Here is a 26134-nt window from a genome sequence, read left to right on the forward strand (position 1 = left end):
GTTTGAGTTCCTATAAATACTGTTGAGGGGGTGTGGTGTATAGCCTCCAACGTTCTGGGCAGAGAGGAAGTTCCCAGGTTAGTGTGCCTTTTCTTCTTTTGTTCCTTAATTACTTGAGGGATATCTTGAGTGATTTCTTGAGTGATATTCTGAGTACCACTTAGGTGGGTCATTAGGTGTGGATTAGTTGCTAAAGCTTTCGTGTCTTGACCTCTTGAGCTTGTGAAGAGTTTTTCTGAGAAGATGGCTGTACTGCACTTAGTTGTGCTCTGGCTTGGCTTCGTGTATAGGGGCGAGCTGTGGTTTTGTGCCCTGTGCCAGCCAGATCTGTGTAGGGATTGCAGGGGGGTGCAGCATCCGGAGGTGCCACTATGGTTTGGCTACTGGATGGTGTCTGTAATTTATCTGTGGAGAGGGTCTGGGTTTGGGTCTGGTGTGGTTGATTGGTGATGGCGTTCTGTGTGCCTCTGGTTCTGGTGTCGGTTTTTGTGGGGAGGGCTAATTTCCAGATGTCTGGCAGGCGGGACGTGTCGTCACGCTTGTTCATGTTGTGAGGGTGTTTCTCTATCTCGATGGCTTCCATGATTATTCTCTTGTGGTGATGTTCCATGTTAAAGAGCAATTTGGAATCTGCAAAATTAATTTCGTGTCCTGTTTCTTTCATGTGTTGGAAAAGAGAGGAAGTTTTTTCTTCTTTTTTGACGGCATTCAAAAAAATTAATTAATTAATTTTGCAGATTCCAAATTGCTCTTTAACATGGAACATCACCACAAGAGAATAATCATGGAAGCCATCGAGATAGAGAAACACCCTCACAACATGAACAAGCGTGACGACACGTCCCGCCTGCCAGACATCTGGAAATTAGCCCTCCCCACAAAAACCGACACCAGAACCAGAGGCACACAGAACGCCATCACCAATCAACCACACCAGACCCAAACCCAGACCCTCTCCACAGATAAATTACAGACACCATCCAGTAGCCAAACCATAGTGGCACCTCCGGATGCTGCACCCCCCTGCAATCCCTACACAGATCTGGCTGGCACAGGGCACAAAACCACAGCTCGCCCCTATACACGAAGCCAAGCCAGAGCACAACTAAGTGCAGTACAGCCATCTTCTCAGAAAAACTCTTCACAAGCTCAAGAGGTCAAGACACGAAAGCTTTAGCAACTAATCCACACCTAATGACCCACCTAAGTGGTACTCAGAATATCACTCAAGAAATCACTCAAGATATCCCTCAAGTAATTAAGGAACAAAAGAAGAAAAGGCACACTAACCTGGGAACTTCCTCTCTGCCCAGAACGTTGGAGGCTATACACCACACCCCCTCAACAGTATTTATAGGAACTCAAACACTGAGATCCTGCTCTGTTCCAGTAACAAGAAGCCGAAAGCACCAGCCTGAAGATGACGAGTGAGACCTCGTCGAAACGTCGCCTAGACACCCCAACTCTTACACGGGAAGACACCCGAAGACACCAAAACCTGCATTCCTGTACCCGTGAAAATCTACGAAAGCATATATGTATATGTATATATATATATGTATATGTATATATGTATATATATATATACATACATATGTATATGTATATATGTATATGTGTGTGTGTGTGTATATATATATATATATAATTATTATTTTTAAAAAAAATCAAAGAAAACTAGCTAAGGCCTCCCAAAAATTGCACAGCGATGGGGCCTGCAGGGAGTTCCAAAGCGAAAAGCCCCTGCCATAATAGCCACAACCAAGAAGCGCCGCCACCGGAGGAGACGCCGCGCGGCCCAGATGATACCTTCGCGGTCCCGGGCAGCTGGGCGGTCGAACCGGAAGCAGGGGGCGGAGCCAGGAGCCCGCCCCGCCCTCCGTCCGTCCGTCCGTCAGCCCGCGCGCGCGTGCGCATACCCACCCCCGCCGCCCGTGCGCTTTGACAACCTTTGGAGCGGAGCTCGCCAGGCCCGCGCGGTTGTTCCGTGAGGGGGCAGGTGAGGAGGAGGAGGGGGAGGGCGCCTTCGCATCCCCGGGGTGGGGGCTTGGTGGGCCTGACGCGGCTTCGTCGCCGCGGGGTGGGGTGGGATGGCGGCCGAGCTCGTAGGCGCTGAGGGAAGGCCCTCGTCGCCACGGCGTCTGAGGCGCGGGGCGGTTGGGAAGAAATTGGGCCCACGGCTGGGGGGGGGGGGACGCGGTTGGAAGAGTCCCTAAACCGGCCCCCTCCACCAATGCTCATCTCCCCATCTCCTTTCTCTCCCCCTCCTCTACCTCTATCCCTTCCTTCTCCTCTTCCCCCACCCTTCTCCTTAACCCCACTTGCCCTCTCCCCTCCCGCTCGCCCTAATAATATTAATGTTGATAATAATAATTTTATTGTTTACACCCCAGCCACTCTGGTCTGCTCGCCACCAGTGCCAGATTTACATACAGTGGTACCTCTAGATACAAACGGGACCCATTCCGGGGCCCTGTTCGCATCTAGAAGCAAATGTAACTAGTGATGGCACGTCTGCGCATGCGCGCGTTGCTCTTCGCCGCTTCTGCACATGTGCGTGACATCATTTTGAGCATCTGTGCATTCGCAAGCGACGAAACCCGGAAGTAATGCGCTCCGTTACTTCCAGGTTGCCGTGGAGCGCAACTCGAACGCGATCAACTTGAAGCGTATTCAACCCAAGGTATGACTGTATAAGCTAAACAAGCTATAAGGGACGCGGGTGGCGCTGTGGGTTAAACCACAGAGCCTAGGACTTGCCAAGCAGAAGGTCGGCTGTTCGAATCCCCGCGACGGGGTGAGCTCCCGTTGTTCGGTCCCTGCTCCTGCCAACCTAGCAGTCTGAAAGCACATCAAAGTGCAAGTAGATAAATAGGTACCGCTCCGGCGGGAAGGTAAACGGCGTTTCCGTGCGCTGCTCTGGTTCGCCAGAAGCGGCTTAGTCATGCTGGCCACATGACCCGGAAGCTGTACGCCGGCTCCCTCGGCCAATAAAGCAAGATGAGCGCTGCAACCCCAGAGTCAGTCACGACTGGACCTAATGGTCAGGGGTCCCTTTACCTTTACTTAAAACAAGTTATAGCTTAGGGCCCCACTCTCTTGGGGAGGCCCAAAAAATTTAAAGAGAAAAAATCTGGATGTACATTTCCAAAATATAAGATAAAAAATAAATAAAATAAAACCTACATACAGCAACAGTGGCAAATGGCTTTAGATACCTATGGGGTCCATCAGTTACCATATAGCATATATTCAACACAAAAAAACAGTGACAGTTTGTTGTTGACAAAGGACAACTGGACATATAAAGGCCCACCATTACCTTCAGTGGCTTAGGGCCGCATCAAACCTAAAACTGGCCCTGCTCACAGCATATATCAGAACACACTAAAGCATTAAAAACAACAACACAACTTCCTGATACAGGAACTTCCTCCTCCCCCATCCCTCTCCTCTCCCACTTCATGCCTCTTCTCACCTAAGGCTGGGTGATGTCGGCTTTTCAACAGCAGCCCAACATCACATACATGGCAATGTTGGAAAGCAGAGGGAGGGACAAGCTCTGTCAGGCCTGGCCCTGTGTTGATGCATCTTGTTCCTCCGGGTGCTGGCAGAGGATGGAGTCAGGCGCATGCAAGCAGCACCTGGCCCTCAAACCAGTCCTGGGTGATGTGTCGATACATAGCCCAGGCCTGCTGTCACCCCTCCTATCCCCTTCTTCGTCCTCTCCTCCTCCCTCTCCCCACTCCTCTCCCTGCTCCCCCGCCCAGGGCTTTGCAGGAGGGCACCCCTTAGCCAAGGGGCAGATCAGCAGGGTTGGAAAATCATACAGTTGGAAGCAATCTTGAGAGTCATCAGGATCCTCAGCTGAAGCATTCGTGACAGATGGCCACCCAACCTCGGCTTGTATTCACTTCTTCCCACTGTTCCCCATGGGACTGCAAATTCAGGGTTTAAATTGGGGGGGGGGAGTTTTCATTTGCAGGAGTTTTTTTAAATTGCTGCTGCTGCACCAAGAGTTATTTTCATGTTTGCTATATAGAATTGCCCACAGCTCTTGTGTTAAATACAGAGGGCTGTATAACTGCCAAGGCAGGTGTTGGTAGTTTTATTGTGCCAAGGGAATTGTTATTAAATATTTGTTTTATACCCAACCTTTTTACCCCAATAGAGACCCAATAGAGATAAAAATAAGAACAGCAGAAGAAAGCATGGGAGGAGAAATCATTTGAAAAGGATTAATCATTCACAGAACTAAAACTATATGTATATATTAAAAGTCTGTTGAAATCTTATCATCTGCCATCCTCTTGGTGAGAGGTTTTGCTCCCTGGGAACCAAGGCTTGGGAATGGGTGATTTATCCAATGAGATTCACTGTGAGGGGTTTGAATGTCAGGCTCTACAATACTACAGCGGCTCTTGGTGAGATTTGGGGGCTGAAATTAAATACTTGAAGGTGCTTAAGAAAGGTGTATTGTCTAGCCCCTTGACTTAACCCATCCACTCCAAGAAAATGGGACCAATTTGAGATCCTGCTTGAAGGTGAACCTTTATTGGTTGTCTGCTTCTAGTCAAAAACATTCAGAACTTAAAACTGTAATTCTTTTATGAGCAGAAGATGCCTGCCGAAAAACATCAGCCGGAAGGAGGGAATCATGTTTCTATTGGGAGTGATTCAGGTAATACAGGACTAATGGAAGCTGAGCAAAGAGGTGCTTTGCCTCCTAGTGAAGGTCACATGGGAGACCATCTGGAAGCTCTTGCCTTGGAAAGCAAGCTACCTGCAGTAGCAGGCACATCTTCTGGAGCACTGAGAAAGGGACCGCTGCTGCTCATCGACAGGCAGCAAATCCAGTCTGTGGCACGTGGTGCTCAGGCAGATGAACTCAGAGACCTGGAAGTTGATGTGTATGACCAGGATGTATTGGAACAAGGAGTTCTTCAGCAGGTAGACAATGCAATAAATGAAGCAAACAAGGCGGTGCAAATTGCTGATGCAGAAAAAGAATACCAGTCTGTACTGGATGACTTGAGGTAAGTTGAGTTACTTCTTTTTACTTCAAGGTGAAGGGTATATGCATCATGGGGAGTAGAAATTGTGAACTGTGTCTTGCATGCACAGACTGAAGTCTTCTCCCTCTCTTTGTGCTGTGCTCCCACACCCCTTAAATCTGCTCTGGAGGGTTGGAGGAAAGTCCTGTTGCATGAATGGACCTTGTTCCCTGTGTGCATAGCCCACTCAACATTACATTGAATTCCACCCTATTGAAGGCACATTTGTAGAAGCCTTAGGACACATTTCATCAAGTAAACGAAAAGCCCTGTCCTAGTTATCTGCCAACATACTCCAAAATATATTTCAGTCCACTAAATGTCAACAGGTTTACTTACGCAAATACTCAGAACCCAGCCATTCTGGTTAGCTAGCTCAGAGAAATATTTGGGTGAAATCCACTGATCATTTATTCTAGGTAAGCCAGTGGAGCTTCTATAGGCTGGTTATGAAATAGCTTGTACACCAGAGCTGGCAGAAGAAAACCTGAACAGTTCCCCTTTAGTGGAATTACAAAGCATCACCAAAACATCACAGCTTCACAGAAAGGGAAGAAATGTTTTGCTTTCTTCATAATTGCTTGCATGGCTACCAGCTAAAATTTTAGACTGCAGTTGTGTTGCATTGAAGTCAGTGCATACTTTGTCATGAATTTTGGTAGGCTCAAGATTGCATTTGTAGCTGCTTTCTCTTGTATGAGAAGGATTTGAGCCTTGGGATATGGAAGGTTGGCAGTTCTGTTTCACCTTAATTATTACTCTTCCTTCATGCTAATGCCCTAAAGCAGGAGTGGGGAATCTTTTTCAGGTGAAGTGCCAGATTTTTACTCGCCGCCCAACTCCTCAAGCGGTTTTGATAGGTGGGTAGGACTGCCTACCTGTCAGTCACCTGATGTCAGGTGAAGTGCTTTCCATTACATGTGCAGTTTGAAATCAAGCCACATGGACAAAGGCAGGGATTTGCAGACAACACTGATCAGTGTTCAGTTTTCTCTAAAATACTGAATGTAAAGCAAGAATTGAAATAAATTAAATAATTTCTAGTGAGATTTCATTGACCAAACTTCTCCTCCTCCTCCACCTGCTTACACAGTAAAAATGTTTTAGGGACCATTGTTATATGATGGTCATATCTTCAAAGTTGCAGGTTTTGTGAGCGTCTATTTTTCAGCTACTATTTACAGAAACAATATTGGGTTTTCAGTTTTAAACATTGCCCAGTGTTTGCGTTGAATATGCTTTTATCTGTATTCAGTTTTTGAAGCTACTCAGTGGTGTTCCAATAGATGTTGATTAGGTTTGTGTTTTCAGGTCATGTACAACATCCTTGAAACAAATTGCTACAATTATTGAGCAATTTACTCCACAAGCTGCCACTAATAAAGATATTAGTAGAAAACTAGATTCTGTGAAGCGGCAAAAATACAACAAGGTAACTGGAAGTTCCTAATTGTAAGTGTGTTAAATCACCTTTAAATCATTTTTTAAGTTAGTATCTTAAAGAACTCTGTACAAGTCTCACTGAAGCTAATTTGCTGGTTCTGGCTAAATGAGTCAGATTATTTTATTTTTCAACTTCATGTTGTGACTGCTTCAGGTTACGTGTTTTCGTGTTGCATTCTGTAGCAACCTGGAAGTAACCCCTTTCTGGTACTTCCAGGTTGCCGCAGGAAAGGGTTACTTCCGGGTTTCGCCGCTCGTGCATGCGCAAGAAGCACTAAATTGTGCCGCACGCAGATGCGGCACTTCGGCTTGCGTCAGTTATGTGTTATGGACGGGCCTCTGGAATGGATTCCATCCGTAACATGAGGTTCCACTGTAACTGCTGTAGGTGTAGGTTGCTGTTCCCTTAAGCTGTTTTGTACTTTAAACGTGTTATCAGTGGTGAAGGGGAAGACTCTTCCTGTCACTCCTCCTGTCAGATTATTTCTATTTCCTTCAGATTCAACAAATAGATTGATATGCCCCTAAGTCCAAGGACTTCCAATTGTGGAATGATGGAATAGTGCCTTCCCCCATCCTATCCCCCCAGCACCCACCAAAATTGGCTCAGAACTGGGGTCGGGGGAGCCCCAAGAACAGTAGGGAACTGGGGGATTGTTCCATCTGGCAAGTGGCAGAGCTTGCACAGATGGAATGTTCCTCATAGCATGACATTGAATTCTACCCATTGTATCAGTGCTGGAACATCTGTGCAGGCTCTATGTTGCCTTCTGGGCTTGGTTCAAGTTGAAGTTACAAACCATAAATCCTTCATGGGTTTGTAGAAAGAGGGGCATTCTCTTGACTGTCTTCTGTCATGGAATACTGTTTTCCTAGACAAGTCCTTCCATACTTGGTGCGCTCCAGAAGTTTGGGATTACAGATCCCATCAGCACCAGCCATGTTGCCTGGTGCGGATGCAAGTTTTAGTCCAGAACATCTGGCGGGCATCAGCTTGGGTAAAGCTGCACTAAACACATAATACAGTGGTACCTCGGGTTAAGAACTTAATTCGTTCTGGACATCCGTTCTTAACCTGAAGCACCACTTTAGCTAATGGGGCCTCCCGCTGCTGCCGCGCCACTGCTGCGCGATTTCTGTTACAAAGTTCTTAACCCAAGGTACTATTTCTGGGTTAGCGGAGTCTGTAACCTGAAGCGTCTGTAACATGAAGCGTATGTAACCCAAGGTACCACTGTATCTTATTTGAGCAGGTTCTAAAAGTTTGGTTTTTTAAACTTGGCTTTAAGTAAAATTTGGATTATTTTAGGGTTCTATGTGTTTGTAGTTATCCCAATTGTTTTATTTGTAAAAACATGCAAACATGTTTTTATATTTCTTTTTACAGTTATACATATCAAATGCAAATTGTTCACCTGAGAAGTAGATGTTGTTGTTTTCCTTCCCCCTTGGGAATTGAACGAAAACTTAAGTGAGCTTTACAAATTATGTTTATGAAGCAAGTACTGTTCACATTCTGTCTTGCTATTTGTTGTCATCGTTGAGAATATAGGGTTGAATCCTACTAAGTCATACTCCATTGAACTTAGTGGACATGACCAGTTTAAGCCCATTAATTTTAATAGGTCTTCTCACAGCATGAATAACTAGATATAACCCAGATAATTTGCTAGTCTGTTTTAACTCTATTCTCTCATGATTTCAGGAGCAGCAGTTGAAAAAAATCAAAGCAAAGCAAAGACGCCTTCAAATAATTCTTGGAGAAGAAATTTCTGGTGAAATAGATGGTGTGGACTTTGAGGAAGATGTCGGTAAGGAAAATGATAATTTATTTGGGTCATCTTGGTATAATACCTTTATTTGAAATCAACTTTTAATATTATGCTTGAAAAAAATACACTAAGTTTATTACTGAAGTTTATTAACTTCAATGAGTTGTTTTTTTTAGAGAGATTTAGCACTGTTTTAATTTTCTGCACCTGCAGAATTGCTCATCTGAGCACTCGTGTGGGAATCTTCATGGATGAAAATAAATCTTGGTTCAGTTCAGAAGGGATGATTGTTCTTTAGAATCACTAGAGCTTTGCTCTTAATAAATTGAAACTGTTAATCAAATTAGCTGAGCTGCAAAAAAAAAAAAAAAGTTTTAAGTTGACAAACACCATGATAGCATTTCACTGAAAGATGTAATTCAATCAATCAACATTCACAATTTTTAATATGTGGAAAGAAAATTACATGCAGTAAACACAAGCACAACAGTATGTTTTGCATTGTTGTTAGAGCTGTCACTTTCTATTCCTCACAGCTCCAGCTGTGGTCTACCAAGTATCAATGAGCATGCATTGAACAGGCTATTAAATTAGAGAACTGAAGTTTTGCAAAGATATTGGAAGTTTTGCCCTTATGTCTTGTCAGTCCTTTCCATTTTCCCTTCTGCTCTGTTGAAAGTATTCTTACTGAGGTTTCTGCTGCTCCTTTTATTTTTATTCATTTTTTAATAGAATTTATATACTACCCTTCTCATTCATATGCATCACTCATACTGATTTACAGCAATAATGTTACAATCGCATGATACAACAACAATAAAAAACACATATTAAACAGAGTTGAGTTCAGCAGATAAAAACACCACAGAAAAGACAATGTGCACAGCAAGGCAGAATTTTGTCAGAACAGAAAAGTCTTCAGCAAACAGGAGAAGATGGAATAGCAAAGGCCAAATGTACCTCATCAGGTGGTCTCGGTGTAGCCACTGAAAAGGCCTTGTCTCTCCTAATCGTGTGCCCATCACAGTTGGAACCCACCGAAGGGCCTCTCTACTGGATCTTAGGGGGTGGGCAGGCTGATGCAGGAGGAGACAGTCCTCAAAATAACCTGAACCCAAGCCATTTAGGGCTTTAAAGCTACATCAACACCTTTAATTGTGCTCTGAAACAAATTGGCAACTAGTACAGTTGTTGCAGAGTAGGGGTCACATGGTCCTGAGGGCAAGCACCTATTGACATCCTAGCTACTGCATTCTGTACCAATGGAAACCTCTCTAGGACCCTTGAAAGTTAAGTCCAATGTAGACTACATTGTTGGCATCCGTCTGTCTCAAGAGACAATGGAATGTACCTCCGGAAGTGAAGTCAAACAGCTGCATTAGCAGCACTGAAGTGACCTCCCTGAACAGTGTGTATGGAGGTCCTGAGCTACGCAGAGATTGATCCCCCATTCAGCTTCACTGATGCAGTCCAAAGAAAATCAGAGAAATATGTTTGGCACCAGCTTAGCTGCAGGAGTTGCTGGAGGCATACAAGGCACCATCTACCCGCCTTAGGGTCTCCACTTCGGATTTGTGTAGGGTTTACTCTTTTCTTCTCCCAAAGATATCCCGCAAAGCAGTGGAGGCTTAGGATGAGAGATTTCCTTCTCCTAGATGGGCTGCCTTTCCAGGTTGACTTCCCTCCGGGCTACATTACCGTAATCCAGTTTCGAAGTAACTAAGATGTGTGCTATCATGGCCAGGTTCGACTCAGGAACATGTGCATCTTGTACACCAGCATAAGTTGGGCAAAAGTGCTCCTAGCCTCAGCCAGGGCATACAAATCCAAAGTCAAATCCAGGCACACCCCCAGACTGTAAGCCTGTTTCTTCAAGGGGCATACTAGCACATTCAAAACTTGTTGAATCCTTCTAACAGAGTCCATTTCTCTCCTGGCCAGGAGCACTTCTGCCTTTTCTGGATTAAGCTTCAATTAATTGACCCTCATCCCGCCCATTATTCCCCCAGAATTTAGGGTATCAGCAGATTTCTTGGTATTAGACAAAAAATAGAAATATTTCTGCTTGTTAACTGCATATTGATGGCAGTGCACCCAAATCTGTGGATGGTCTCCCTCAGTGGGAGGGAGCTGACCCCAACTTCAGGAACTGATCCCAAAGAAATTTTTTTGGTCTTCTGTTTCTTCTATGACAGGGGTCAGCAAACTTTTTCAGCAGGGGGCTGGTCCATTGTCCCTCAGACCTTTGGGGGGGGCGGACTATATTTTGGAAGGAAAAAAAAGAACGAAATAACCCAGAGATGCATTTTAAATAAAAGGACACATTCTACTCATGTAAAAACACGCTGATTCCCGGGCTGTCTGTGGGCTGGATTTAGAAGGCGATAGGGCCGGATCTGGCCCCCGGGCCTTAGTTTGCCTACCCATGTTCTATGCTGTATTATCTCACCATGTTCTCCAAATAGGTTATTTGGCTTCTGGTAACACTTTTACAATGATGACCCCTAGATGTCTGTCTTCTCCCACTTTCAGTCCTATAGCTTCTTTCATTTAAGCATCTGTAAAAGCCACCTGTCTGTCTGCGCCTATTGCTATTTTTTCTCCATTCTCTTTCTTTCTCTCCCCCCTTTTGTCAAGTCTCCATGTTGGTTTCTGGCCATTTTGTGAATTGACCTTCTTTACATTTCTAGTTTACCCACCTCTCTGCCCTGTGTTCCTCCTATAAAGCACAAGGATATAACAGATCTGTTCATTTGAACTCTCAGGATAATAGCTTTATCCTGAAGTTTGTTTCACACTGAGATAAATGGGTGCACTTGTCTTTTTTACATACAGTGGTACCTCTGGTTAAGAACTAAATTCATTCTGGAGGTCCGTTCTTAACCTGAAACTGTTCTTAACCTGAGGTACCACTTTAGCTAATGGGGCCTCCCGCTGCTGCCTCCGCATGATTTCTGTTCTCATCCTGAAGCAAAGTTCTTAACCTGAGATACTATTTCTGGGTTAGCGGAGTCTGTAACCTGAAGCGTCTGTAACCTGAGGTACCACTGTATATGCTTCTGTTGGAGGGGAAGAAGTCATGTATAGATCTTTTTAATCTTTGGGGGGTTTTGTGTTTTGTAGAACCTGGTCCCTCATCCCTTGGGAGCATGCTTATGCCAGCCCAGGAAACTGAGTGGGAAAACCTCATCCGAACTGGTCAGATGACTCCATTTGGAACAAAGATACTCCAGAGCCAAGAGAAGAAGCCCCGTCGGATAATGTTAGATGAAGGAGCTGGTTTTGAAAAATACTTGGCAGATCAAGCAAAACTCTCATTTGAAAGGAAGAGGCCTTCAGTTCGTAAGGGGACCAAGAAGAAAGTTCCTTTGCAGAAGAATCTGATCAAAACTCCAGTATGTCCCATAAAAGGCAAAGGAACCGAGAGTAAAAGCCGGCCCAAAACGGACAGCCGTTTGAAGAAGCACATGAGAAAGCTTCAGAACCACGTTCTTAAGATTCAGGCCAAGGCCAGACTTCCTAAGTGCAATGAGATACAGGGAGAGGAGCGACAGGAGGACAGTGAGGGGACGGAATACAGGCCTGATGAAGAAGAGCTTGGCAGTCTGGATGGGGAAGATGAATTTTTTCAAGAAGATGATGGTGATGATTATGAAGTGAAACCTCTGCCAAGGAGAAAGAGATTTTCATTAACACACGAATTTCAAGAAGATGTTGGGGATGATGACTTTTTCCCAAGCTCTGATGAAGAGGAGGAGGATGATATTGCTGGGAAAAGGAGAATTAAAAAATGTAGAGATGACGGCAATGAAGATTACTATAAACAAAGGTTAAGGTTAGTAAAAAACAACAACACCCACCCAAATATTTCTAGTGGCAATTCCAGTTTTTTTTAATACATACAAAAACTAGACTGTTGCATGCCTCCTACATTTTAGAACAGCTGGGGAACAGAACAGAAGATCCTTAATATCAGAATATGTTGTGGTTTCATTTTTTTCTTGGAGAGCTCTTTTTATCCCAATGAAATAATTAGATGTATATGCCCAGTCAGTGCAAAAAAGCATGGATATTGTAATGTATGAATGACTAACAGGGTACTCTATAAGTAAACATATATCATTAAATATGGTGGTGCAAAGTACAGTACCCAGTGGGCAGAATTTCATCTTCAAACAGGGTAAAGGCTGCTCTGTTTAGGGGCCTTCCTTTGACTGCTTCTCTCTATTTTGCTGCTTCTCTCTATTCCTTTGATTGATTGATTGATTGATTGCTTCAAAAAGTCTTAGCATAAGTGCTTGTAGTGATTTGCAGCCCGTGTTAGTTGTGCAGCTCCACTATTAGGTGATTGTGGTGCCACACCACTCAGTAGTGGCATGAAGTCTGTTGTGCTGGATAAGTTGAGCTTACTCAAAGGATTTGTCTTTTAGAAAAATGAAAGTGAATGCACTTGCTTTTTTAAATCAAAAGACTTAATTTAAAATAAACCACATGTTGTTGTTTTGAAAACTAATCTACCTCGTCACGGAATAATTTTTATTCCAAAATTGGGCCATTGTTGGGCTGGTAGAAAGCAGAATTGTGAGACCTCTGAAACTGTTTAAAAGAAAAACCATATTTTCCTAATCTAGGCCCCCGAGGAGAACAACCCAACTGATTCCTTTTGGCTGGAGAAATAATAGCCTTTCTGAGAGATGGACTAAAGAATTAATAAATGTATTAATCTGTAAAATATTTGCCATTTTATTGAATGAAGCTCAACTTTTTTCCATTGACTTAGCTCAATATTAAATCATTTTTAATTCAGAGTTTTCATCAAGAGTAATTTATTTTGATTGAAAGTTTTAATATGATTCACAATTTAAATCCATCCAGACAAGTTTTTTAATAACGTTAAGATCGTAACAATTTATCCCTGCTAAAGTCATACATTTCCTGCAGTTGCTTAAGTTACAATAAAAGCCTAAATGAATTTTAGAAATATCAATAATTGTAATTGCCACCAAAACATCATATCTCCTAAAATTTCATAGCTCTAGTTATTGTAGCTGTTAAACTGCAGCTGCCCACATTGACGTTCTTGTACTTGCAGTCCCCAGGTGATCTGTACCGTGGGAAATGCTGCTAGGAGATAATGTGGAGTGAATTTGCTAAAGGAACGGCATTTGCTTACACTTGCATCTTATTCCTTGTCAGTTATAGTTGTTTATAAAAACAACTGGATGAGTGTCTGGCAAGTTTCACCCCCAAATGACGGATTCAGTCCTCCTGGATTGCTCGATGGAGCATTTTGCTGTGTGGGGAGTCCCACGTACTTCAAGAGGCAGAAAATGAGTTTTCTTTCCACAGCGAAGCTTTCAAGATTGTATCTGGGAGATGGTCCTGCATCAAGGTGAAAATATTACGCTTGTAAAGCTTGACAGTGAGCCAGCTGTGATTCTCCTCTGAACATCTGAAGCACAAGGCCAATTAAAAGTTTGTGATTCCAGGGGGAGAACGTGCAAACAGGGGGACTCTGTAGTAGTTCTGCCTTGTCATTTTTCTGTGGCAGATTGTTCCGAGGGAGAGGGAGCCCTCATTTTAGGAAGAAAGGTATGAGAGCAAGGGAGGCAGTTTACTTCTCTTAGTATGCCCAAGTGTGGATGGGAAATTGGAGGCTGCATATTAGATTGGTTTGAATGCCATTGCCTTAAGTACTGCAGTTTAAAAAAAAAATTAAAAAATTCTAATATTCATAACCCACTTTATTGTGCACAAAAATTTCCAAAATGGCTGCCAGTAAAACCGTTGAAAATTCCAATATAATGAAATGGACGTTGTAAGAACAAGATCATAATAGCAGTAGATTGGAAAGTAAAACATAAAAGCAGCATTAACCAAAACGCCTAGTAACAGTTGAGACCAGGGGTTGATTCCACCCCTAATACCCCCTGAAAAGCAGCCCCAGAAAGAAGGTTAGGTGACTGTCCCAAGTGATGCTGAAGTCTGAAGAGGAATTAGCAAAAATGGCGTCCCTCTTTCCTCCAGCAGAAGCCTCTGCTGGATCTCAGTCTCTTCTGCAAACAAAGCGAGCCTTTCTGCTTTGCAGAAGGCCAAGTCTGGACCCGTCCCAATGATTTCAATAGGCATGCTTATTTATCACATGCGAGCGTAACTTTGTTATTATGTGAGATGTGTTGCTTTTAGATCAGGGTGGCTGAAAATTAAAATAAGATAAACTGTGCCTTACATCAGGCATAGGGAAACTCTTTAAATTTCCAGGGGGTTCATATCAGTGGTGGGTGCAGCCAGGTGCAAAAGTGGGAATCTAGTTTGAAGCTAGATTCTTCAAGCTAGTTTTCTTCAAGCCTAATATTTCCATCCAAATTGTGGCACGGGTTTGGCCATGTCCGGGGAATGCATGTCCCTCCAAAGGGTTCCTAACGCTGCATTTGATCTTGGAAAAAACCATCCAATTTGTTCAAGTTTAATTGCAGTGGGGGGAAGTTTGGGGGAATAAGGTCATGCTGCGAAACAGATGAGAAAGTGCACGGGGGCCAGTGGTTTTTCACTCCTTTGCTTGGATTTTGTTGCAGTTGTTGTTCTGCTGAGCCATCCTTTTGCCACAGTGTGTGGTCTACTGTTTAGGACCTGGGAGATCACAGTTCAAATCTCTACCCAGCTATGAAGCTCTCTAGGTGACCTTGGACCAGTCACTGCTTCCCAGTCTTAAATTTCCTCCCAGGGTTTCCTTGGAGGAAAAATATTTAGCCATGAATCCAAATGGTACATCAACCCCACCCCCTTATATGTGTGGGGAGCGACTTGGATTTGTCCTACTGTTTGGACCACCAAATGCCACTGAGAAGAGACAGTGTTTCTCTACCACAGTGATCCATGCGATGGTCACCTCCAGGCTTGACTACTGTAATTCGCTCTACGCAGGGCTGCCCTTGAAGCTGTCTCAGAAACTCCAACAGGTGCAGAATGCTGCAGCGAGGCTCCTCACGGGGTGTCTGCCATGGGAGCATATTCACCCAGTGCTTTTCCAGCTGCACTGGCTCCCGGTGGAGTACAGGGTCAGATTTAAGTTGCTGCTTTTAACCTTTAAAGCCCTTCACGGCCTAGGACCCTCCTACCTACGGGACCGCCTCTCCCGATATGCCCCACGGAGAGCAACACTCTAGTGGTCCCGGGCCCTAAGGAAGTTAGATTAGCTTCAACTAGAGCCAGGGCCTTTTCAACACTGGCTCCGGCCTGGTGGAACGCTCTGCCTCATGAGACCAGGGCCCTGCGGGATCTGATTTCTTTCCGCAGGGCCTGTAAGACAGAGTTGTTCCGCCTGGCCTTTGGCTTGGAGCCAATTTGATTCCCTCCCCCTCTTTCTTTTTTCTTTTTCCTTTATCCTCCTGTGATGAGGCTGCATTTTAATATTTTAATACTTTAGTGTTTCAATATTTTAATTTTTGTATTTTAATCTTTTTTTGAAGTTGTATTCATTCAACATGTTTTTATTATTGCTTGTTAGCCGCCCTGAGCCTGGCCTTGGCTGGGGAGGGTGGGGTGTAAATAAAAATTATTATTATTAATATTATTACCTGTGAATGGCTGGTGGCACTGGATTCCAACTTCCACCTTGGAGGACCACATTTTTCCTCCAGTAGTTTCATTAGGAAGAGAGGTGCCTTTCTAGCCCAGCCTCTTGGGCAAATTATATCCAAATTAAAACAGGTCCTGCCTCCGGCTGGGCAGAGCAGGGACCTCCTCATGGCGTGGCCCGTTGTCTGATGAAACAGGAAAAGACAGTTCACTGATAAGGAACTTGATTTTGGTGTAGATGCCTAACCTTTGCATCATACTGGCTCTGCTCACTGAGACTTGTAACTCTAATGGCATATGTTTAATCTGCCGAGGAGGCAGCGATTAGAGCGACCCCCACACAACTCATAAAAAGCCAGATCGGAAGAGTAACTCATTGTCTCAATTTACAAAATGAGAATGATCATTAAGGGAATCTTGGCTGTCTGAAATGGAAAATATATTATGCTTCAGAAACACAAACTATATTAAATACCCAGCTTGGTTCCTGAATATGTTTGGAAAAATCAGATTGTGATCTGTTGTGAGCTACATGTTTGAAGTGCCTGGCTGCACTTTTGTTCAAATGGGGAGGGGGGAGAACTGTGTAAGTCATCTGGAGCTCCTTGGAGGAAGGGCATGATATAAATGTAATAATAAATATTTAAAAATGTTTTCATAAGCCCATGTTTAAAGACGGATGAACTCAAATTACTCTGGCGTTAACAAGACAACCTATAGGTTTTATGTTGCATTGACTCCAAGGTTCATGAAAACCCTTTTCAACTTTTGTCCACTTTCAGGCATCACATCTTCTAGCAAGAGAATGCAGTAAATGGTAAATGAACTCGTGTCTAAATTCCATCCTTCATTAATTAAACCACCTGCATTAATTAAAAGGATATGGAATCACGGCAGGGAGAGCAAGAATAAGGCAAAGATCCAGGAAGGATTATTGGACCCAAGGAGGCCTGTTATTCCCAAAGTGATGCATTATTGTCCAAAGAGGACTTCAGCCCAGCTTTCCTGCATCGATGATCAATTATCATTTTAATTCTTAATATTGTAGGTTTCCATTTGGAGACATGGCCTGGTTAAAGTTAAATCCAAATCCAAGCATTTTAAACCCGATGCTTACAATTTCTTAAAGCTGAACCAAAGAACCAACAAACTCGCTTGGTTCAAACGTATCGGGAAACTGGAGAACAGGTCATAGGGCAGCCTTTCTCGAGAGTGCGGCGGGGGAAAGTAATCTGGCAATTAGGCTTGGAAAGAAAAGCTAAAGTGTTCAAGCTTAATTGCTGAGAGAATTCTGTGCGCATGTGGGTGACCATGTACACCTCTGGTGTATGTCCCCTAGAGCAGGTGTGGCCAAACTTTTCTCTCCAGGTGTTTGGGGACTACAACTCCCATCATCCCTAGCTAACAGGACCAGTGGTCAGGGATGATGGGAATTGTAATCCCAAAACATCTGGAGGGCTGAGTTTGGCCATGCCTGCAGAGAGTTGGCCAAGCAGGGATGCATCCCTTAGGCCAAAGGGAAAGTTCACCACTGCTGCAGGGTGATGCGAAAGCCCTTCAGCATGTGATAACGGAGCTAGGTGAACACTTCACAAAAGGAGATAGCTCTCATCACAGTGGTTTGGTGGCTCCGTAACTAGTTAGTTAGTTAGTTAGTTAGTTAGTTAGTTAAATAAATGAATGAATGAATGAATGAATGCCTTGTTTCACAGTGGTATCAACCTATGCTGATTTTGCGTCCCAATACGTTTGGACCCGCAGCACTCCCTGTTCTGTTAGCTGCTGTTGATGTTTAGCTTATGGGTGTCTAGCATGACAGCCTGTCAGTATTCCAGTCTCCTGCAAATGCACTAGGGTCGATTTGCTAGAGGAAGTAGACATTTGGAAGCACTCAAAATCCTTGTAAAAACATAAATGATTCACTAATCCTGCTTGCATCTCTTGCACAAAATAAAATAGTTTGCTAACAAGTAATAAATCAGAGCTTTTAATTGCGCACTTTAATATGCTTCCATTGGGTTTTAGTTGATGTATCAATTGTTTTATCAGTGACTTTATTGCCATCGCAAAACCTGGAAATAGCAGCAATATTCACTATTTATCCTTTACTTCTTTATTTGTTGGTATTGATAGCTCTTTGTCGTGGCCGTATGACACTTGAGTACAGTTTGCTAAATGCTCCTTCGCCTTTTCTTTTTGCTTGGCAGATTTCGTTCAGACATTTGGCAAACATGTAAGCTGTTGCAGGTGGTGGAAAAACGGTTGCCAGCTTCACGAATGATACCTTTAGCTGGGCATGCGAAATGTATGAAATATTATTTCTTGCTCTTTGCCATTTTACATACCAACTGACAAATTAAAATCAGTAAAATGTTTATAAACAATCAACACTTAGCTAAATAAATTCAGAAGTAGCGCTGGCACAACAGTCACCATAGAACCAGCATAAAATCCTTAAAAAGCAGTATGGAATCCATAAACAGAACTAACCAGAACTAGCAAGGGGGAACGCATAGGAGGCTGTGTTAAACCAAGTCTGACTGGGTGTGTCTAGCTCAGTATTGTCATTGCTCGCTGGCAGTGGCACTCGAGGAATCTTTCCCAGTCCTACCTGGCGACACTGGGGCTTGAATCAGGGATGTTCTACACACAAGCATGTCTGCTACCACAGATCTTTAGCCCTTTCCCAAGCATTTGGATAGCTCAGTCGGTAGAACATGAGACTCTTCATCTCAGGGACATGGGTTCAAGTCCCACGTTGGGCATAAAGATTCGTGTGTTGCAGGGGGTTGGACTTGATGACCTTCGTGGCACCTTCCTCCCAACTCTGCAGTTCTATGATTAAATCTTAAATTGCTTAAAAGTTCCGGGAGAATACAGGAGAGAGACAAGTTTTGTTGCAACTGGGGTGCTCCTTACCTTACCACCAACATTAAAACTCACCTCATACACAAACATAGTACCCATTTTCCTCTTAGTAAATGAATTTGAATCACTCTTTGGCAGAGTCTTTTGGAGCAACTTTATTCTCTCTTGACTATGCTTTTCTTAACTAGAACAGGAACATCTGGTCTCCCATGTTGTTGGACTACAACTCCAATCGGCCCCAATCAGCATTACCGATATGGAAAATGATCAGCTTTAGAGTGTAACATACTGAAGGCCATGAATTTCCCATCTCTAGGCTAGAGTTTAGGGTATTTGACAGTGTCTGAACCCCTGTCTGCTATAGCAGAGACTGGAACTTCTGTCAACATTTTGCAAATGGTTTATTTTTATTTTGCTTGGGAAAGTCATATTAAATGTATCTGTCTTCAGAGAAGCTGAAGGTAATCTGAAAGAAGGATTGCTGATCAGGTTGTTTACACATTTCCTGCTTAATTCTGGCAAACAAATAACAGAAGCTTTTGAACTGTTTTCCAAAACATTTAAAAACAATGTTTTACCAAAGGTGGGGATGTAGCAAAAATAAATAAATTAAAAAGCAAAAGCTCATACGTTGCTTTCAACTCTTCTGAATCTGGTTGCTCCAGATGAATTTCTATTTCTCATCTGTAGGGAATATATCTTGGAGGGAAATGACATGGCTTGCTCATGGTGGTAATCCCTTCTGTATAATGAAATAGTGTTAGTTTGAAGTAAGTTTCTCCCACTCTTCCCCCTACCCACCTTTTTCTACTGGGTGCAGGCTCCAGCTGGGAAAAGTACGCAGGACACAGAAAGTTTTGGAAAGGGTGGGGCTGAAATGTACAATGGATTGATCACCTCCTATTGAAGTTAGCGGGTGTGGATTTGCACTGCCATCTTAAATCATTGCATGCTCTCTCTTGCTGTCTCATGTTGTCATCCTGTTGTATAGAATGATCCTATTTGGCTACTTTCCCCATAACAAATGTCTTCTAAAGGCCGTATAGCAGTGTGCGCAATAGGTTGATAAAAGTTTTTATGCCGACATTTAATTTGCCTTGAACTTTGATTGGGTTTAGTGATTCAGTTAACCGTGTGAAATGTCTTGCAAACATCTTTTATATCCAGATACTGTATTATAAAAGCATGTTCTCCCTCTTTCCCCCAACCACCCATTTTTTCTTATGTTTCTAAATTTAAACACATAAACCTGCTGAATCCAGCCAAAGGCCCGTCTAGTGCAGCATGCTGTTCTCACAGTGGCCAACCAGATACCTGCAGGAAGCCTGCAATTTGTAGAGTACTACTTTGTAGAGTGCCCACAGGAAGCCTGCAATTTGCAGAGCACTACTTCATAGAGTGCCTTACAGTCTTTCTCACTTCTTTATATCCCTCCTGTAGGAAAGCCAGCCAGAGAGCGCTTTACCTTGCCCAAGGCATAAGCACTTAAGCTCAGCTGGAATCTGAGCCCAGGTTTCTTATGTCAAAAACAACACACTGTCTGCTGGACCACAATAGCTGCTTTTCAGATTTGCTTTCTGTTCTCTCCTAGCTGCCTAAACTAACACTGGTGATTATTCTTGTAATTTCAGGAGGTGGCACAAGCAACAACTGAAAGACAGAGAGGAGCGGCAGAAGGCGGGGGAAGATTCAGATGATAGCGATGCTGAATTTGCTGAGGGTTTTAGAGTTCCAGGTTTCCTTTTCAAAAAGCTTTTCAAGTATGTATATTAAAGTAGCGAACAACAATTCATTGCTATAAGGGGTTTGCTAATGTATCAGTACAAACTGGAAAAGTTAAGAGTAAACCGGGTAGCTAAAGTGTATTATGGCATTCTGCAGCCAACTGAAGAACTTGAATTCCATTGTGGTTATAAGTTTGTGTTGTGTTGTAGCTGCCAAAGCTGCATAGGCATGTGTCCATCCTACACAAGCATAGTCAGTGTGTAAAGCAGAGAGATCACTCCATTCATGCCGTTAGTCTTTCCATTCAGTCCTTTAGCAAATGATTCAAGCAGCGTAGCTTGTGAGCTGCCTGGCTATAACACTTCATTGATGGTGGTCTTGAGAAAATAATAATAATAATAATAATAATAATAATAATAATAATAATAATAATAATAATAATTTGTACCCCGCCCATCTGGCTGGGTTTCCCCAGCCACTCTGGCCGGCTTTCACAAAGACCAAAAATACACTAAGATGTCACACATTAAAGCTTCCCTGAACAGGGCTGCCTTAAGATGTCTTCTGAATGTCAGGTAGTTGTTTATCTCTTTGACATCTGATGGGAGGGCGTTCCACAGGGCGGGTGCCACTACCGAGAAGGCCCTCTGCCTGGTTCCCTGTAGCTTTGCTTCTCACAATGAGGGAACCGCCAGAAGGCCCTTGGCGCTGGACCTCAGCGTCCGGGCAGAACGATGGGGGTGGAGACGCTCCTTCAGGTATACTGGGGTGAGGCCGTTTAGGACTTTAAAAGTCAACACCAACACTTTGAATTGTGCTCGGAAACGTCCTGGGAGCCAATGTAGGTCTTTCAAGACCGGTGTTATGTGGTCTCGGTGCCGCCCCCAGTCACCAGTCTAGCTGCCGCATTCTGGATTCGTTGTAGTTTCCGGGTCATCTTCAAAGGTAGCCCCATGTAGAGTGCATTGCAGTAGTCCAAGCGGAAGATAACTAGAGCATGCACCACTCTGGTGAGACAGTCCACGAGAAGTGTTTATTGCTTCCCTGGAACTCACAGCTTGGTTAACAGGTTCCTCACCAACTGCTGGTGGACTTAAGGGTGTGTTACGCTGTTGTAACCATAATCTAAAAATGGATCTATGATTAGAGAAACCCAAAGAGAATTCAACCAAGACGGGCAACTAAATATGAGTCTTGGCATGATAGCCGTCCCTAATGAAGGGTATCCCCTTGCAAGCATGAGTCAGCTGGCAAAACTTCCTGAGTGGTTAAAAAGATCAATTGAGCTGAATGATTTGTCTGACATGCAATTTAAAAGATGAGATCTCCCCAGCAGGAAAGGGAGGTTGCCATCATTAAGCATTAGAGGCTCCTCTGACCACACTGGAGCGCAAAGATGGCAGCAGTGAATCCCGATGCCGATTGGTCAACTCCTAGTTAGTTTGTTCCTAGCTCTTAATTTTTCTCATCAGGTCTTCTGAAAACATTATCCTTTTCTAGGGTTTGTTTTCGCTGAAGTTGAATGAGGGCAGTCCTGAAAACTCCCATTTTAGTTTCTGTGCTTTGCAGTTTCAAAAATATATTTGGAAAAGAGAAGCTAGAAATGGGAGAGTAGAAAGCGGCTCGGCCATTTCTCCTCCCAACTCTGAAGCATTCTGTTCGTATATCAAGTATTAATAGAATAGAGATCTATACCAGTTGCAACCTACTGTGTCTCTCTGAAAAGACTATGAAATATGCTAAATTCTATGCAGTTAAGAGGCACTTTAAGTCATAGGATGTAGAGAGCTACAAGAGACCATGAGGAAGAGGCCAAAACTTGTGTATGTGACTCTGGTAGGTCCTATTGGGTGTTTAAATGGAGAATTTGGTCTATTCTTTTTTTAGGCTTTTCTCTGCATCTAGGGCTAGAATGGCAGGCCCAGAGCTCAGTGTTGGAGTCCATCTGGTATGTGAGGAGAGATGGGCTGTATCCCTTCCCATGATGCTCTGCTTGCTGCTGCTCTTCTCTCCCTTGCATGAGTTTAGCTTCTTGGTTCTGATACGTTGCAGAGAATGAAATGAGCAAGGACTCCTGTGCCTTGCTCACTCTCGGCAAGAACTCACTGTTGCCATCTGTTTGGCAGATGCCATCCGAAGGGAGAAGGAAGACTCTGCCACACTTACCTGCCCCTCTAGCAATCACACTGGTTGCTCAGCATTGTACATCCCACACCCCATGTGAAGAAATGCTTTGTTTTGCAATATCAGGGGGAGAGTGGTCTCCTGTGTCCTTGTGTCTAGTGAAGTGAAAATGTTAAGAAACTAGCTTGTTGAGGGATGTGAGTAGGAATCTACAAAAGGCACCCTTCCAACTGTCAATGGGAGAAAGAAGGCAATGGTTTGGAATAAAGCTTTTCAGTTGAGCTGTAGAATTTGGTGAGCTTTTTGTGAGGAGTCAGCATCCTCAGATGAGAGAAGGTGGTGAGAGAGAGAGAGAGAGATTCTTTTTTAAGCCCAAATTTAGATCATGTCTCATGTGTGCAACCTGCCTTAAAGCCCTGGGGATAGATTAGCAAGTGAGCCAGACGTTCTCCACACACTACAGATGGCAGAAGACCCCTAGGGATCACTCGCTAATCTAACCTGATGGAAATGTGTTCCTCCTCCCAATTGGAGTGCTTTTGGGGGACCACAATCTCTTTCTGACCTCACTGACCACCCAGTTGAGGCATGAGATGGAATTACAGTATACAGTCATCTTTCACGCATTTATCCAACTATTCCTCTGAACAAAGGAGATTCTTCCCGCAAAACTTCTGTTTTGGCAGAATTTTACATTCTTGGTTGAAAACCACCCCTAAACTTACTAGCAGGCAGTTTGCAGCCGTTGTTTTTGTACTCCTAATCTGCCCTAACCTATATCATTGTTTGTATTTGCTGTATCCATCCCTGAAGGACAGCTCTTCCCCTGCTCCCAACCCCTTTCATCTAGGTTTGACAGCTATCTTTTATCTCAGTGCTGCTTACGTAAAGAGAAGTTGCTGGTGAACTGTGCCCAAAGCATAGCCCATCTTCCTGCTTCCAAGTAGGGAGATACAAAAATTAGCCTGGGTAGTTCAGCTGCTTAGAGCGCGGTGCTGATAACGCCAAGGTTGCAGGTTCAATCCCTGTATGGAACAGTTGCATATTCCTGCTTGGCTGGGGATTGGACTAGATACCCCCCCCCCCGGGTCCCTTCCAACTCGACAATTCTATGATTCTGTGTTTTTGCAATTTGTAACTTGTGTAATTTAGCAAAAACAGCCTGATAAGTTTTCACTGGCAAAGGAATCACTATTATTTTTAAAACCTCCCTCTTAGTTTGTAGCCATTGTTTACTTTTTGTTCCTTTTCAGCACTAGCTGTTGGGCTCCTGGGCATGGAAGCACTCCGCCACGTTCCACTGTGATTTAACAGTCCTCCTATATGTTGGGCTGCGGAAACAATTGCACTCACTGTTCTGAAGAACCAGAAGGGGCCGTTCTAGCAATATTTATACAAAACGAAATAAAACACCCTCCAATTATCACGTCCCGGTTTAATTAGATGTACTTTTAACATTGCACAAAGAGCGAGTTCATCACATCCAACGTCCAAAGGCATAAAAAATGCATGACGCTGTAAATACAGCCTTCATGTAAAACACATGCTGCAGCATGTTACGGTAACTAGCTTCTGAGCGTTGCAAATGACTAATTCATGTGTTTGTCCTGTTGCGATCTCTTGTTTGCCATCTGATTTTGCCCTTTTACTTGCAGGTACCAGCAGACAGGTGTTGGGTGGCTCTGGGAATTGCACTGCCAGCAGGTGGGAGGAATTCTGGGAGACGAGATGGGATTGGGCAAGACCATCCAGATAATTGCTTTCTTGGCAGGTCTGAGCTACAGCAAGATCAGGACGCGTGGTTCAAATTACAGGCAAGTGCTCTTCCGCAGACTGTCAGTCTGTGGAGCTCGATGAATATTTCATTGGATGTATTGCCATGGAGGAGGGCCCCGTGAATTATTAATGGCATTTCAATTACAATATTCCTTTAATTCTTTTAGCGGGGGACATCAAAGGAAATTTTTTTTACGAGACAATGGAGCTGGAGGGCAGGAAAAATTAAACATGTAACACTCTTAATGAATTCCAGGCATTGATGCTTCATTTTGCAGATGAGCCTCGCCAGTTATTTTGGGTCAATACTATGTCTTAAGGTTATAGAGCACAAATGGATTGCTTACCAATTCAATTATGTTAATATTGATAGTTTACACAGTATGGAATTTTCAATTTGGCGTAATACCTTTAGGTCAACTTACTACGTTTTTACATTAAAATATTTGCTCTGGCAAGAGACCAGTGGGCTACTTTCATAGGCAGTCACAGTCTTCTTTGGGATGCTGGAAGTGAGAGTCAAGCGTGAGCAAGGAAACATTCTTGCAAGATCCTTCCTTGGCTCAGCACAGACAACCCACGTTCAAGTAGAGGGAGTTCCCGCTTTCTTTTTTTATACAAGATGCTCCTTGTTGTCTTCCTCCTTCCACCCCATTCGCCTGGAACATCAAGTATCTGTAGTTATCAGTCCAGCAATCGGAACAGTCAGGGGAAAATGTCTTGCAGCCCCTGGAAGCCCAATGGGCATTCACAAATTCGCTTGCTGATTCAGGTGCCCCTGGCTGCAACAAAAGGGGTTCCCAGCAGCCCCCAAGAAGCTGTTGCTTATGCTGCTGTGTGGAGAATTAAGCGAACAACCAGGACTGTTGCTTAGTGTATCCAAGCCTTAGTCTAAATAAGATAAGACCCTGTCTGGATTTGCATTCCTTGACTTGCAGACTGTGTGGCATGTAGAAGGCACATAGAAGCCTGATTGATGCACGTGGTACCTTCTATGCGCAAGGCTATTCCAGACGGTTATGCCTTACTGAGTTTCCTCTCTTTGTGGTTGTTGCACAGACGGTAGACTGGATTGAGTTTGTGGCATTTTTTCCTGTGCTGGTAATTATTCCTAGTAACTTTATCTGCTACATCCCATCATATGCTGTTGCTTTTATTTCTCTACCATGATCGCCCCCTGCCACTGGCTCTTGCAGCCATTATTTTAAAATTGGGATCAGCCTGGTTCTCTAAATTTAACCTGCAGTCCTCTGGTGTTTCTGTGTTTTACTGGTTTAATTGGTTGGAAGGAGAAACCTAGTATAGCTTCCCCAAAACTTTTCATTTAGTGTTGTGGCTGTTATTGACTCCAACTCCTTAGCATCCCCCTTTCCATTGTCTTCTACAGCGTCATCCTGCCATTTAATTTTATAGTTTTGCACCCATTTCATAAAATCATGGAATTGTAGAGTCATCGAGTCCAACTCTTCATTTCTAACTTGAATACAGTTGTTCTGATAGCTCTCATAACGCATGCTGCTTATTTCACGGTGCTGCCATCTTGTGATCTCTTCTAGGTTCCAAGGGCTGGGTCCAACAGTGATTGTGTGCCCAACCACAGTGATGCACCAGTGGGTGAAGGAGTTTCATACTTGGTGGCCTCCGTTTAGAGTTGCAATTCTACATGACACGGGCTCTTACACCAATAAAAAGGTACCTGCTCATTCAGGATGCTGCAAATTCAGACCGTCTCTTTCTCCGCTGAATAGGAACAGCTTGCACTTCTTTCTTTCGAAAGTGTCGTGAGAATTTTGT

The 26134-nt window shown here is 43.7% G+C and overlaps 1 protein-coding gene across 3 annotated transcripts in view; it reads left to right on the forward strand.

Moving 5' to 3' along the window:
- Positions 1-26134, forward strand: part of ERCC6 (ERCC excision repair 6, chromatin remodeling factor) — a 318760-nt gene that overhangs the window by 267519 nt on the left and 25107 nt on the right. Inside the window, exons 1-8 of one of the 3 annotated variants that reach the window (XM_083505453.1) lie at positions 1890-1999; positions 4618-5036; positions 6366-6486; positions 8203-8308; positions 11393-12104; positions 20347-20475; positions 24220-24378; positions 25897-26032. In XM_083505453.1, coding sequence (XP_083361579.1) covers positions 4621-5036; positions 6366-6486; positions 8203-8308; positions 11393-12104; positions 20347-20475; positions 24220-24378; positions 25897-26032 — 1779 coding nt within the window. In that variant the 5' untranslated portion in view covers positions 1890-1999; positions 4618-4620. Of the gene's footprint in view, positions 1-1889; positions 2000-4617; positions 5037-6365; positions 6507-8202; positions 8309-11310; positions 12105-20346; positions 20476-24219; positions 24379-25896; positions 26033-26134 lie in introns of those variants that run through there. The other 2 variants (XM_083505454.1, XM_083505455.1) reach the window with 2 other exon arrangements.

This window comes from Podarcis liolepis (genome assembly GCF_965112155.1).
Source record: "Podarcis liolepis genome assembly, chromosome: 5".
NCBI lineage: Eukaryota > Metazoa > Chordata > Lepidosauria > Squamata > Lacertidae > Podarcis > Podarcis liolepis.